Raw genomic sequence first — 12,919 nt, 5'->3', positions numbered from 1 at the left:
GGTCTACATGGTGAGCAGATTTTATCCCGAACGGTTATCGTCGCATATACGCGGGTTAAAGGAGCACTCTGATTAGCCAAATTCAAAAGACCTTAAGAATTTATCCCTCTACAAGCGACGGTTTACGTGTTATAGGCTGCCAAAAACATGAAAAAAGGAATTTTAAAGGTCCATAGCTCCAAAACTATGGGACCTACCGCAGTCGGGTCAAGACTTAACTTAGAAACTAGTATGTGCCCTATCCAAAAATGCGTGTGTGAGAATCCTGAGGTGCTTCCACAACAATTTTTATAGAGGGAGTTTAACTACGGGCCTATGATATAAAGTATTCTCCAACTACCTCCATAAAAATTGTTGCGTGAGTACCTTAGGAATATAAAACATGTATTTTTGGATAGAGCACATACTAGTTCCTTAGTGAAGTCCTGACTCGACAACAGTAGATCCCATAGTTTTGGAGCTATGGACCTTTAGAATTCATTTTTTCATGTTTTCGGCAGCCTTTAACACGTAAAGAAGGAACTGCCATTTCGCCCCGCTGCTACAACCGTCAGCGTCTTGTATCGTGTTTACTGTAGTTTTTCTTTCAGTGGTCGACGGGATTGCAATGATTGTTAGTGACTGAATAGGTAGTTATTACTCCTTGTTGCACATTTCATGAGGACTTACGTAACACAAATGAACATACTAATACATACATAAAATAAACTATAAAATTGTATTAGTTTAGCGATGCCACGTTTTTCATACTCGATACATGTGGGGTGAAACCCGATTAGCATGTACACCTGGTCTTACCCCACCATTAGGGTACTTCCGGGTGATTTGCTTTTTTGTGAAAAACATATATGCAAAACAATAGACAGAACCTATCACATTTTTGTAGTATTCACGAATTATAAGTCAAGAGTAATTGTTCTGATCATCATTCCATTTTGTTGCCAATCTTGACTTTGACAACACATCAAACCTTAGTTACCCATTTCTATCCCACTTTCCCCTATATAAAAATTACTTTAATATCCTTTTTCATTCATACATTACAATATACGACTCAATTTCATTCATATAGTACTTTATAATATATATATATATATATATATATATATATATATATATATATATATATATAAAGCCTGTCATATTTTTTCCATGATAATAGAAGACACCTTCGATCTCTTCCCCCACTTAAAGAACTTTACAACGCAATACATTTTTTTCAAACATTTTCACTGCAATATTTGAAATGGATACAAAGAAATAGCGAACAATCTAAAGCGTTCTCAGGAAACTTTATGCTTCTGTAGAGTGTTTTTCATTTACATGAGATTTATATTTGAAAATGCTACCCAAATAATGTTATTTAAGAATCTAGCAGACGAAAAAATCATCAATCTACAATGTCCTACATAGACATAATAGTACCCATTCTAGGATGACTCAAGAAAATTGTCTTTACCAAAAAAAAAAAAAGTTGTTAATGGATTTTCACAAAGAATATTAGTACAAGAAATGCTATTCATAAATTATACGAAACATAATTTTCTTTTCTTAAACAATGAACGTTGCATCTTGCTCATATTGATATAGATAAGCTTATATTGAGAGCTGAAATGGGACGGAACTAAAATACGGGACACTTGCCTGTCCTGTCTAAATTGATGGGGACGCAGGACACTTGAGTCCAAAATCGGGACTCCCGTTTTCTACGGGACGTATGGCAGGCATTATATATATATATATATATATATATATATATATATATATATATATATATATATATATATATATATATATATATATATGTGTGTGTGTGTGTGTGTGTGTATATGTATATATATATATATATATATATATATATATATATATATATATATATATATATATATATATATGTGTGTGTGTGTGTATGGAAATCACTGTAAATATGGATAATTGTAGTAATTGTAGTAGTGTAATGTTGTTTTAATTTTTAATGGCATCAGTACATCTGTTTGAATTTAAATCTCTTCTACTTATTGTTTGGAACTTCCAGTTGTTTTGTCTTATATGCAGTTTTATAGAAATACATTACATTGGTGTTCTTCATGAACAACCCCCCCCCCCCGACTGACTGATCCTCGTACAGGCCAAATCGCTTAAGGTAGGAACTTGAAATGTGCACAGTATGTATAATTTATGACGTAGGGTACCACTAAGGAAGGATTTTTGGAAATTCGATGTGGAAGAGGGGGAGGAAGTGGGGTTCTAAGAATTTCAAAAAATTGAGCGTATCTCCAAATCAGTTATCATCAGAAATCACTATGTCAACAGACGTATAGTCAGGCATAACCAGATTGTTCAAATTATTGAAAGACATTGCGCGTTAAGAGGCTATCAGAGGGGTAAAGAGCTAGAGTTTGATATTGAGAATGTACAATTGAAACAAGACCTAATTGTTGAGAATAACTGTGTTAGTATGTAATTGACATTATCATTACGTTTGAAGGAAATGACATGGATGTAAGGGCAAAAGAAGAGAAAATAACTAAGTATGAAAGACTTAAACATTAGGTCCATGACAACAAGCGATTTGAGGTTCTCCCCTTGGTCATAGGATCCAGGGGAGCTAAAACACGGTATACGGACAAAATCTCGCGGCCGAAACATCGCCGCCCAAAATCTCGCCGGGCCAAAACCTCGCGTGGCCAAAACCTCGCCGCCCAAAACCTCGCGTGGCCAAAACCTCGCCGCCCAAAACATCGCGTGACAAAATCTCGCCGGGCCAAAACCTCGCGTGGCCAAAACCTCGCCGCCCAAAACCTCGCGTGGCCAAAACCTCGCCGCCCAAAACCTCGCCGGGCCAAAACCTCGCCGCTCAAAATCTCGCCGGGACAAAACCTCGCCGCGAATGAAACTTTTCTTTAAAATTTACCCAATGTGTTTCCTAATATGCAATTCCACATTACAAATAATAATAATAATAATAATAATAATAATAATAATAATAATAATAATAATAGTAATAGTAATATACAAAACATCGTGTGCGTGGGCTTTCTCGGGTTATTCCCGTTTCCTCCCACTTTCTTTATTCGATCATTTCCTTCATCCTGGTCATCTACGTCTCCTTTAACCTATAGGACATAATGAAAGGACGTCGTAAAAACTCATATATTATTTCATACTTTCATAAATATTATTAGATTTTTGTTAAAATTTTAAGTTTTTGGATGTTCCAAAGTTCACGAAACTAACCTCGTTAGTTGTCATTACTTTCCTTATGCAGACTTTCTTTCTCTATAACCAGTTTAAAAACATCTTGTCGCCCTACCTTCACATTGAAATCCTCTAATACAGAAATAGAATTTTCATATGGTATCGCGGGACTTGGTCAAATACCCGTGATACTTCTTCTGAAACAGCGTCTTTTATACCGTCATCCTTATCATCTGTTCGAACATTTACATTTTGGTCATTCGAGATTTTGGGTATGGCGATATTTTGGGGCGCGAGGTTTTGGCCCGGCGAGATTTTGGCCCCGCGAGATTTTGGCCCGCGAGGTTTTGGGCGGCGAGGTTTTGGCCAGGCGGGGTTTTGGCCTGGCGAGATTTTGTCCCGCGAGGTTTTGGGCGGCGAGGTTTTGGCCAGGCGAGGTTTCGGCCTGGCGAGATTTTGGGCCGCGAGGTTTTGGGAGGCGAGGTTGTCGCCGCGAGGTTCTGGCCGCGAGGTTTTGTACCCAAACCCTAAAACACATGTTGCAAGAAACGTGTTTACAAAACTTGGGGTGCCTAAATTCACCCAAAAGAAAATTGCTTTTGCTGCTTTGAAGTCTACGATTGAAATGTTAAATTGCCATTTTCATTATGTTAGTGAATGTATATTTTATGTGGATGTTTAAAAAAATTAAGGGACATTTCAATTTATTTTACTTTAATACGTATTTGAATTATGAGTAGGGATGTGCACGAGACAAGATTTGTGGCTGTCTCGTCTCGAAAATGTGCTGTAAAAGTGATGTCTCGACTCGAAAAATGTATATTTCTCTATTAGAAGAGCCGTGTCTCGACTCGAATATTGTAAGGAAAATCCTGTCTCGACTCGTCTCGTGCGCATCCCTAATTATGAGCAATGATGCCGAATGTAATTGGCTATGGTAAATATTGTAAATATGTTTTTTTACACTGCAAATATGGTTAATTATATTGTAAATTTTATTATTTTTTTAATTGACTGGTTTCGTGAACAATATTTTATTAATGTGGTGAATGTAATGCTTTTTTACATTGAGAAAAGAAAATATGAATTGCACAACTTTTATGTGGAATTTGTGTGTGAGAGGAATATTTTGTACATTTTGAAAATTATTAACAGGCTTTTCAACATTACATTTTGATCGGGAAGAAAAATGTCATTTTCAAAATTTATCGCAACTAGGACTACGTTATTTTAGGAAATATTGGTAACTTTAACAATAATTATTATACCTCCAGAACGGTTTGAATTATCAAATTGCCGTAAACAGTATTATGATCCTCACAACCTTTAAAAAGAATCTACGTAATTAGACATGGTACGTATCTAAGCACTATTTTTTTTTTCGAAATAGTCCTTGGAAATGCAATTTTCAATTCCTTGCAACTGTTCCGTCCGTCTTACTTCAGTTATTAGCATTGTAGAGGCCTCCAAAATTTTCGCGTTCCTGAATATTGGTGATGCTGTAGCGTCCTCGGTTTGCAACAATGAACAACAAGTTTGGTTTGGTTTGTTTTTGCTTTGAATGTAGATTTGAAATTTATAATAACCTGACGTAGTGCCATTAAAAAAAATAACTTTGTGATGGGTTGGCAACACTGTTAATTTGGTGGTATTGAAGAGTATGCCAGAAAATGTCACCCTGCTGATATTTGTATGTGCAAAATCCCAGCATTATATATCTATTCGCTTAAAAGTTATAAAGGCGTATCAAGATGAATAGTTCACCCCATATCCGAACACAAAGATGCCGCCTGTCGACAAACACAGACTTTTACATGGGAATGGCTGACCCCACGGTTTTTGTGTCCAATAATTTATATAACCTACATGGTTTCATTTAGATTCTTCCGTCCGAGTCCAGATACATCCCTTGTTAGTAAAATTAATTTTCAAGCTTATAAGAGTAAATGGTACTTAAGATGCATCAAAGTGCTTTTTTCGTGATTTTCGGTGATGCAGCGATGTGGATAAATATTTTTTGTACGATGCCCCTGTCGTTCCATTTTGTTATGTCTCATGATGGAGACATATTTCCGAGCCTACATTTAGTTACCTAATAATGACCTAACCACAATTTGTAAATAGAAAATGCACTAGAGAGAGTTTGCGAAAAGATCTTTTCTATTACTCAACACATCCCGTTTAAATATGTCATATACCTAGGCAGTGGCGTACCGAAGAGGGGGGATTGTAACCCCTCCCATTGAGTCCTTCATATACTACAGATCAGTTCACCCAAGGTGGTTTACAGTGCTGATAACGAGCACAGCGTAGAAGAAGGAACCAGAAGTCAGTAGCCCGTAAATCCAGTAGTGAGTAACGTACACCGCTGTGGAAGTTGTTGTGGTGAGCAGCTAGTATTTCTGTTAAAGTGACACCTTATTGCGAAGGTCACATATGTGCACTTCCCGATGCAAAATGCAATGAGTCAGTGATTGTGAAAATGTGTGCGGCAAGCAGCAACAACATCATCAAGCGTGCAGTAGGAAGGGTAATAGCGCTGTAAAAGCACCAGCCCTAAATGTCAAGATCAAGTCGTGAGAGTGAAGAAAGGAGTCCAGCCAGGAAACCACGCGTTGTGAGAAACATCAGGACAGCAGTTGTGAAGAAGAACCCACCCACCCAAAGCAAACGTGCCATCTCATGCACTTATTTGTATGGCAGCCAGCGACTTCAGGTTTTTACTGTACCTTGTCAACATACCAGAAAATTCTTTTTAGGTGACTTGAACTCCTGTGGCTTCGGTGTTCCCAGCTAGAAAAAATCATGAAATTCGGCTAGGGATTTTTTTTTTTAAATTTCACTCCTACATTTTTTCAATAATCCCTCCCGTTAGCAACGCTGCAATCTAACTTACACCAAAAAATAGCCATGTCCCTCTTCTAAAATACAAGACGTAAACGATATCAATCGGGATAACAGTGTTTGGGCAATAAATCATTAACTGAAAGTCTACCAAAAACCCCAAAATCGATTTTGTCCCGAAAGGGTTAATGAGATATGCGCGCCAAAGATTTCGGGCTCTAATTTAACGTGACCCCCCCCCCAAAGTTTCTGGGCTGGTCCAGAGAATGAATGGCCTACATAGTACTGTCTACGGGCTGGATAGGCTACCAAATTTCAGCTTTCGTTCTCCCATAGTTAATGTGATATAGGCGCCGAAAATTTGGGGGCTAACTTCACCAGAGCCTCCCAACTTTCTGGGCTAGTCGAGATAAAGATCGATGGGCTAACAAATTTCATCTTTTGGGCCAATATAGTTAATAAGGTGTGAAAATCAAAGTTTTGGAGCGTTAACTTAACGTGAGCCCTTAACTTTTTGGGCAAGTTGAGATAATGAGTGTATCAGGTACTAAACTTCATGGGCCTTCCAACCCATTATTATTTAGCATTTGGGGCACTCAAGGAACACAGATACAGGGTCTCCAAATGTGAAAATGAAAATGCAATCTTTAAGTTTTATGTCCGACTGTCATCCTGGGTAGACTAAAGGAGACGCAGATGATGAGAATAAATGGAATGGTGAAATGAAAGAGTTGTGGGAAAGGGAAACTCCGAGAAAACCCTCACACACGGTGTTTGTTCACCACAAACCCCACTTTGCGCAAGTTGGTATAGAACCAGGGCCCCGCAGCATGTGTGAACCCTCTGCCACTAAGCCACTGCGGCCCAGAAGTCCTCGAGACGAGACACATAGGCGTATACCTAACGTGTAATTTGTTCGTAGCGGGAATTTCTGTTATGGTATAGTTAATTACATACAATGAAAAACCGAAAATGTGATGTGGACAATCGCGACCGAAAATGTAATGTGGACAATCTCGAACAAGCAATAAACAATCTGCGTGATTTGTTTTAGATTTCGGAAAATAGGTTCTGCCAGATCTACGCTTATCGACTGTAATCGTTTATTTATTTATTTATTTATTTGGGAGGGAAGCAAAGTATAATACATTTCAGTCATTACACATGCAAAGAGATGTTTTATGGTAATTGTTTTTTGCTGAAATATAACTTCGGTATCTTTTATACGTGTTTAGGAGCTGAGATTATTATCTAATAATTATAAGTAAGATACAAGTTTTTTTTTTTTTTTTTTTACGAAGATACAAGTTTTTCACCTTCGTACAACAATTCATGTTTAATAGGCGTATAGAAGGGGCTCATGCCCAAAACATTGGGACACCATTTCTGGGGCCCCATGTTGGGGGCCCGGTTCCTGACCACCACTGTGCTGAGGGGTATCGGATCTTTCCAACGTCACCATCTGTATGAAACAACTCCATGCTGAAACGAGAAATAGAGTGGACTCAAGCCCAACATTTCGGAACCACATTTTCTGGAGCTTCGAGGCCAGGGCCCAATTTCTGACATTACCGCTTTCGTTAATCGACCCCGACCTTTCAAACGCTAACACTATAGTACAACACCATGTTAAATAGGCAAATAAAAGAGACCTCAACCCAAACTTTTGGGATCTCATTTCTGGAGTCTCAGGTCCCGGAGCTTTCCAACACCACAATATGTATCCAATAACTCCATGCTTAAAAGAAAAATATTGAAGCCAAGCTCAAAATTTCGGGACACCATTTTTGGACCTTTGAGACAAGGGCCCAATTTCTGACGTTAACACTGTGCTCAGACGACCCGAACATTTCCAACTTCACCACCCACATACAATTCCATGTTTAATAGGCGTATAGAAAGAACCCGCGCCCAAAACTTCGGGACCCCATTTTTCTGGAGCCTCATGGCTGGGGCCCGGTTTCTGATATCACCACTGTGCTCGGGAGACCCGGACTTTTCCAATGCCACCATCTGCATCCACTAACTCCATGTCTAACACGGCTTCCCCATTGTAGGAGGATTTTGACGAATTTTCTGCAGGTTCTTTACAACTATTTACAACGTTTCAAACTATTCATAAGAAATGAAATTTCAATACATTAGAAACTATGTTCTTTTAAAATGTTCAAAATGGATGACAGCATTGATTTCCAGTAATAGTTGTAAACTTTCGTAATTTTATTCTCTATTTGAATAGTAGTTTAATTTCGAATCTTTTACGGTTAAAAATATTTTTGTGAAATGTAACGGAATACATTGAAATGCTCCTACTCCCACGGGTACGTGTTCCAATTATAAATCGATTTGAGGTTCAGCGTACAAATGAGAAACTCCCAAAGCGAAGTACAATGTTGTAACGTTGTTGACATACATATGAATAACTGGTGATTAGGTCGTTAAGCTGTACATAAAATCATATAAATTTTCATTCATATTACGCAGACATGTACACACAGAACAGCATATGAATCTTTAGCTGACTTTTGTTTCTCTAACTTTCTGATAGCCTTTAGAAATAATATCTTTACAATCGAAATATTCGTTAAACATTATTATTATTCTTATCCTTCAATATTCATCATACATCATATTCTTCATTACATTAAATTCTTCATATTACATAACTATTTTACATTATATTCCGTCGAAGCTGTTTCAAAGTTAGTATTACACTTCTGACATAGTCATCATTACAAATCATAATTGATTCTCAATCCATACGCCTGTAACTTGTCCATCCTACCTGCAGTGTGGATCCTACGCAGTTTCGATCCTACGCAGTTTCGACGCTATGCAGTTTCGACCGTACGCAGTTTCGATCGTACGCAGTTTCGATCCTACGCAGTTTCGACGCTACGCAGTTTCGACCGTACGCAGTTTCGACGCTACGCAGTTTCGACCGTACGCAGTTTCGATCCTACGCAGTTTCGACGCTACGCAGTTTCGATCGTACGCAGTTTCGACGCTACGCAGTTTCGACCGTACGCAGTTTCGATCCTACGCAGTTTAGGTCGTGTGGAGTCCATGGATATAACCCTAATTTATAGCTGCACAGGTTAAACAAATTAAAGAGAGAGAAAAAAATATATATTTTTTGAGCGCATGATTAAAACTTAAATTATTTCAGGGCAACTGCGTAGGATCGAAACTGCGTACGGTCGAAACTGCGTAGCGTCGAAACTGCGTAGCGTCGAAACTGCGTACGATCGAAACTGCGTAGGATCGAAACAGGTTTTGAGCTGAATTTTTCGATCGTACGCAGTTTCGATGCTACGCAGTTTCGATCCTACGCCGCATTCCCTCGGCGATCCCCTATCCGAGGAAAGGGATGGAAGAAAGGATTGGGGATGGAAGGAAGCGGCCTGAGGCCTATATATTAAGTACCAGCCCGGCATTTGCTTGGTATAAATAAGGAAAATCCAGGAAAGTCTCACTAAAGATGGCTGGCCTTTCAATCGAGTGTCCCCACTGGAAATCGAACCCAGGATCGCTCTCCTGCAGTACTGTGACCATCAATATGGCTATAGGCACAGGTCGACACTTTTAATATTATATCTGATCAGATTTAGTAACTGCTTTAATTTAGGTCAAAGACTTCCAATAACTCTAATGGAGAAGCATGAATGTTTTTATAATTTAAGAAAAAGTCGTGGCTTACATCGGCGCTAACGGATAGAAACAATGGAACGGTAGAAATAACCAAATACTGATTTTGGAATTACATATTTGATGAAAGATTCATTCTACTCTACGTATATGTCTGCAATTTGAAGGAGCGGAAATAATATTATAAACATGATAAAATAGCCTGATAGATTCAAATCTTCAGCATTTTTGCGAAAACAAGAAGTTTTAGTATTTGTTTAAAATTTAACGTCCCAGGATTATGTATTGAAGTTAAGGGGGACGATGATGATGAGAATGAACGTAACGGTGGAATGAAGTGTGAAGAAAGGGGAAAATCCGAGAAGACCCACTGTTTGTCCAGCACAAAGCCTACTTTGTAAGAACTAAGATCGAACGAGAAATCCTAAGCACCAGAAGTAAAGCTCTACCACTGAACCATTTATTTTTAATCTTTTCCTTTTACGGTATTGTTCTCCTGGTACGTAGATTTCTCCATACAAGTATGTAATATTATTTTTCCATTTATACTTCGACAACCATCTCTGATTCTTGAAAGCTAAAAGTGCTACTTTCCAGTATCTTCTTTTGTGTCTTTACATCTCATTCTTTATCATTGCTATTTTGTCTTCTTTTCCTCTGTTCTCACATAAAAAAAAGCTCTCTCCAATCTACCCCATTTCTCTTTATTTATATGCATGTTATTGTTGTCTTTCTTCCCCTCCTATTTTCCACTGCATCTTTCTTATTTATATTCATAACTTAGTTCAGTAACGTTTTAAAGGATTCTCTTCAAAATTTATTTTACTACTACTACGGATAGGAATTTCCTGTGTGTACTTCTATATGTTTCAAATTCTATTTAAATTACATTCAAGTTAAGAGAAAACAAAAACAGCTTTTTTTTCAATATTTTTTTTCAATGGAAATTATTGAAACAGATCATAAATTGAGTTGAGTTGATTTTGAGTTTTACGTCCCGTTCAGCAGCGAGGCTATATGAGACGTGGACCTACTGATTAACGTGGAATCCGAACCACATGAACTCCCACCGGGAATCGAACCAGGGTCTCCCACGCCAAAAGCGCGTATGCTAACCGCTTAGCCACGGAGGAGCTCACATCATAAATTGAGTGAATATACACAATCAATAGTATAATATCAACATACAATATATCTGTTACTGTGCACACGAATGGATAGTACGTGTATCTTTGATACACGTGGTTTTGCGTTTGATTAATACTGCAGAGTATATTATTTTTTTGTTGTTCATCCTGGGACAATTGGGGAGCTATGTGCCTGAATTCAGAGGTAGTAAACGCCAGCTACGAAGGCCAAACGTCAACAGCAATGGAACCCGATGTCCAAACCAAGTATGTTTAAAAGTGTTTTCGAATTAATTCAACTCAAAGAAACGAAATGAAGTATTATTATAGATTACGGAACTAATTCCATAGATTAGTTCCTTAATCTATAGTATTATCTAAAATTCTATTGTGTTGAAAACTGTGTTACGCAGCATACTTTTCGAAACATGAAAAAGAAAAAAAAATGAAATATGATGGGAATGTGATTAACAAAAACAAAACCTACATCTAGCAGAAAGATGTCTTTGCTATAAACAATGTATATTCTGTGAATAGTGTAATTTCACCATTATTAGGCAGAAACTTTTGAACAAGAGAAGTGAAAAGTGGTACAGCAAGATTCCGTTAAAGACTGATTTTACTGTACCCTGTCTTTGTGTATTTGGATTTCAGTGAACAACGGTAGGTGTCTTTAAGAAACTGTTTTGGAGAGAATTTGAGCACTTTAAGGAATAAGAAACGGGATATATATAAGCAACTGTATAGGGCAAGTCAAAATGATGGACCCGATTTCAGAAATTTATTTTGTGAAATCTAGTAAATATATGTCATTGTGAGAGATACGCTTCGAAAGGATAACTTTTAAAGTTTAGTTTCCATGTAATGGTTCCACTTTCTACCCTATAAGTCAGCAGCGAGCATGAAATGAATTGTTAATATTGACCGCAACATGCTATAAAAGGTTTGGCAGGAGATAGGCCTATTTTCTTGATGTGTACCGTGTGATAAGTTTGAAGCAAACTTTGACAGTTTACCTTTCTCGGCACATGTCTCACAATAACATAAATATTTATTAAATTTCACAGAATAAATTTCTGAAACTGCCTGCATCATTTTGACTTTCCTTGTATATGGAACCAAGTCCTTCAAAAAAAGAAATTAAGAAGGGCAATCCTTATGTTGAAGTGAATAAATTGACGTAGGGTCATACTGTACGGCTGATTCTCAATTTGCAACCAGTATTTTTGTGTGAAGACTCATTTTAAATGTATTATATAAGGGAAAGGAAAAAAAAAAAGGAAATAAAATGTACTTACGGTTGCAGCCAAGGTCATGAACTGTCAGGAAGACCGCTCGCTTTTCTTGCTGAGACAAATCGCCCTAGAATAACAAAAAGAATAACAAACTTTAATACATTATTTACAACTTTTAGAATTGAATTCAGCATATAGACTATACATAAAATATTCTCATAAAAATATTTTGATTAAGCAGCTTTTCATAGATAAATCTAGAGTTACCTACGAAGCAAGGGTTGTGACTGTCTCGTCTAAAAAACGTGTCCTGAAAGTGATGTTTCGCTACGGAAAATATATATAGAGATATGTCTCATCTAGTATCTCGATAAGAAAATTGTATCATCTCGTCTTTTATTTAACACTAGCATAAATTGAACAAGCTGGCAGCAGTTAGTATGAGCGTAGAGTTAGGTATCTCTGTAGCTCTGTGAAACATCAATCAATATGGATTTAAGTAACAGTTCTTTGAAAGGGGACAACTAAAACTCACCTTTCTGGCATGTTGGACCTATGCAAACCCATTAAAAATTCGAATCAGATATTTCCACGATCATCATACTTTCTTCTCTTCTATCGATGATCGATACTAAAAAGAATCCAGCAAACTAGCACAAATGCTGTTGAATTATTGAATCACTGAGAAACTGAACTATTGGCTCTTGTATAAGGCATCAAGAAAATGGAAAATATTGAAATATCTTCATATCGACAGTATCGAAACTAGTTAGTGTTTCCCACAAGATGAGACGAGACAAAGGTTTTCGTCTCTTAAATTTTGTACAACTTTCTCTCGTCTCAATTCTCGAGAAGCTTTTCTCGTCT

At 37.5% G+C, this 12,919-nt stretch overlaps 1 protein-coding gene across 5 annotated transcripts in view; it reads right to left on the bottom strand.

Moving 5' to 3' along the window:
* LOC145691975 (uncharacterized protein ZK1073.1) overlaps positions 1-12,919 on the bottom strand; it is a 463,195-nt gene that overhangs the window by 67,628 nt on the left and 382,648 nt on the right. For all 5 annotated transcript variants that reach the window (XM_081767283.1, XM_081767277.1, XM_081767291.1 and 2 more), the window contains exon 3: positions 12,116-12,179. In XM_081767283.1, coding sequence (XP_081623409.1) covers positions 12,116-12,179 — 64 coding nt within the window. The remainder of the gene's footprint in view (positions 1-12,115; positions 12,180-12,919) is intronic.

Source organism: Thermobia domestica, chromosome 1, assembly GCF_964235325.1.
Source record: "Thermobia domestica chromosome 1, izTheDome1.hap1.1, whole genome shotgun sequence".
NCBI classification, from domain to species: domain Eukaryota; kingdom Metazoa; phylum Arthropoda; class Insecta; order Zygentoma; family Lepismatidae; genus Thermobia; species Thermobia domestica.
Note: the sequence above shows the minus strand (reverse complement) of the source record. Positions and strands in the feature narration are given on the sequence as shown.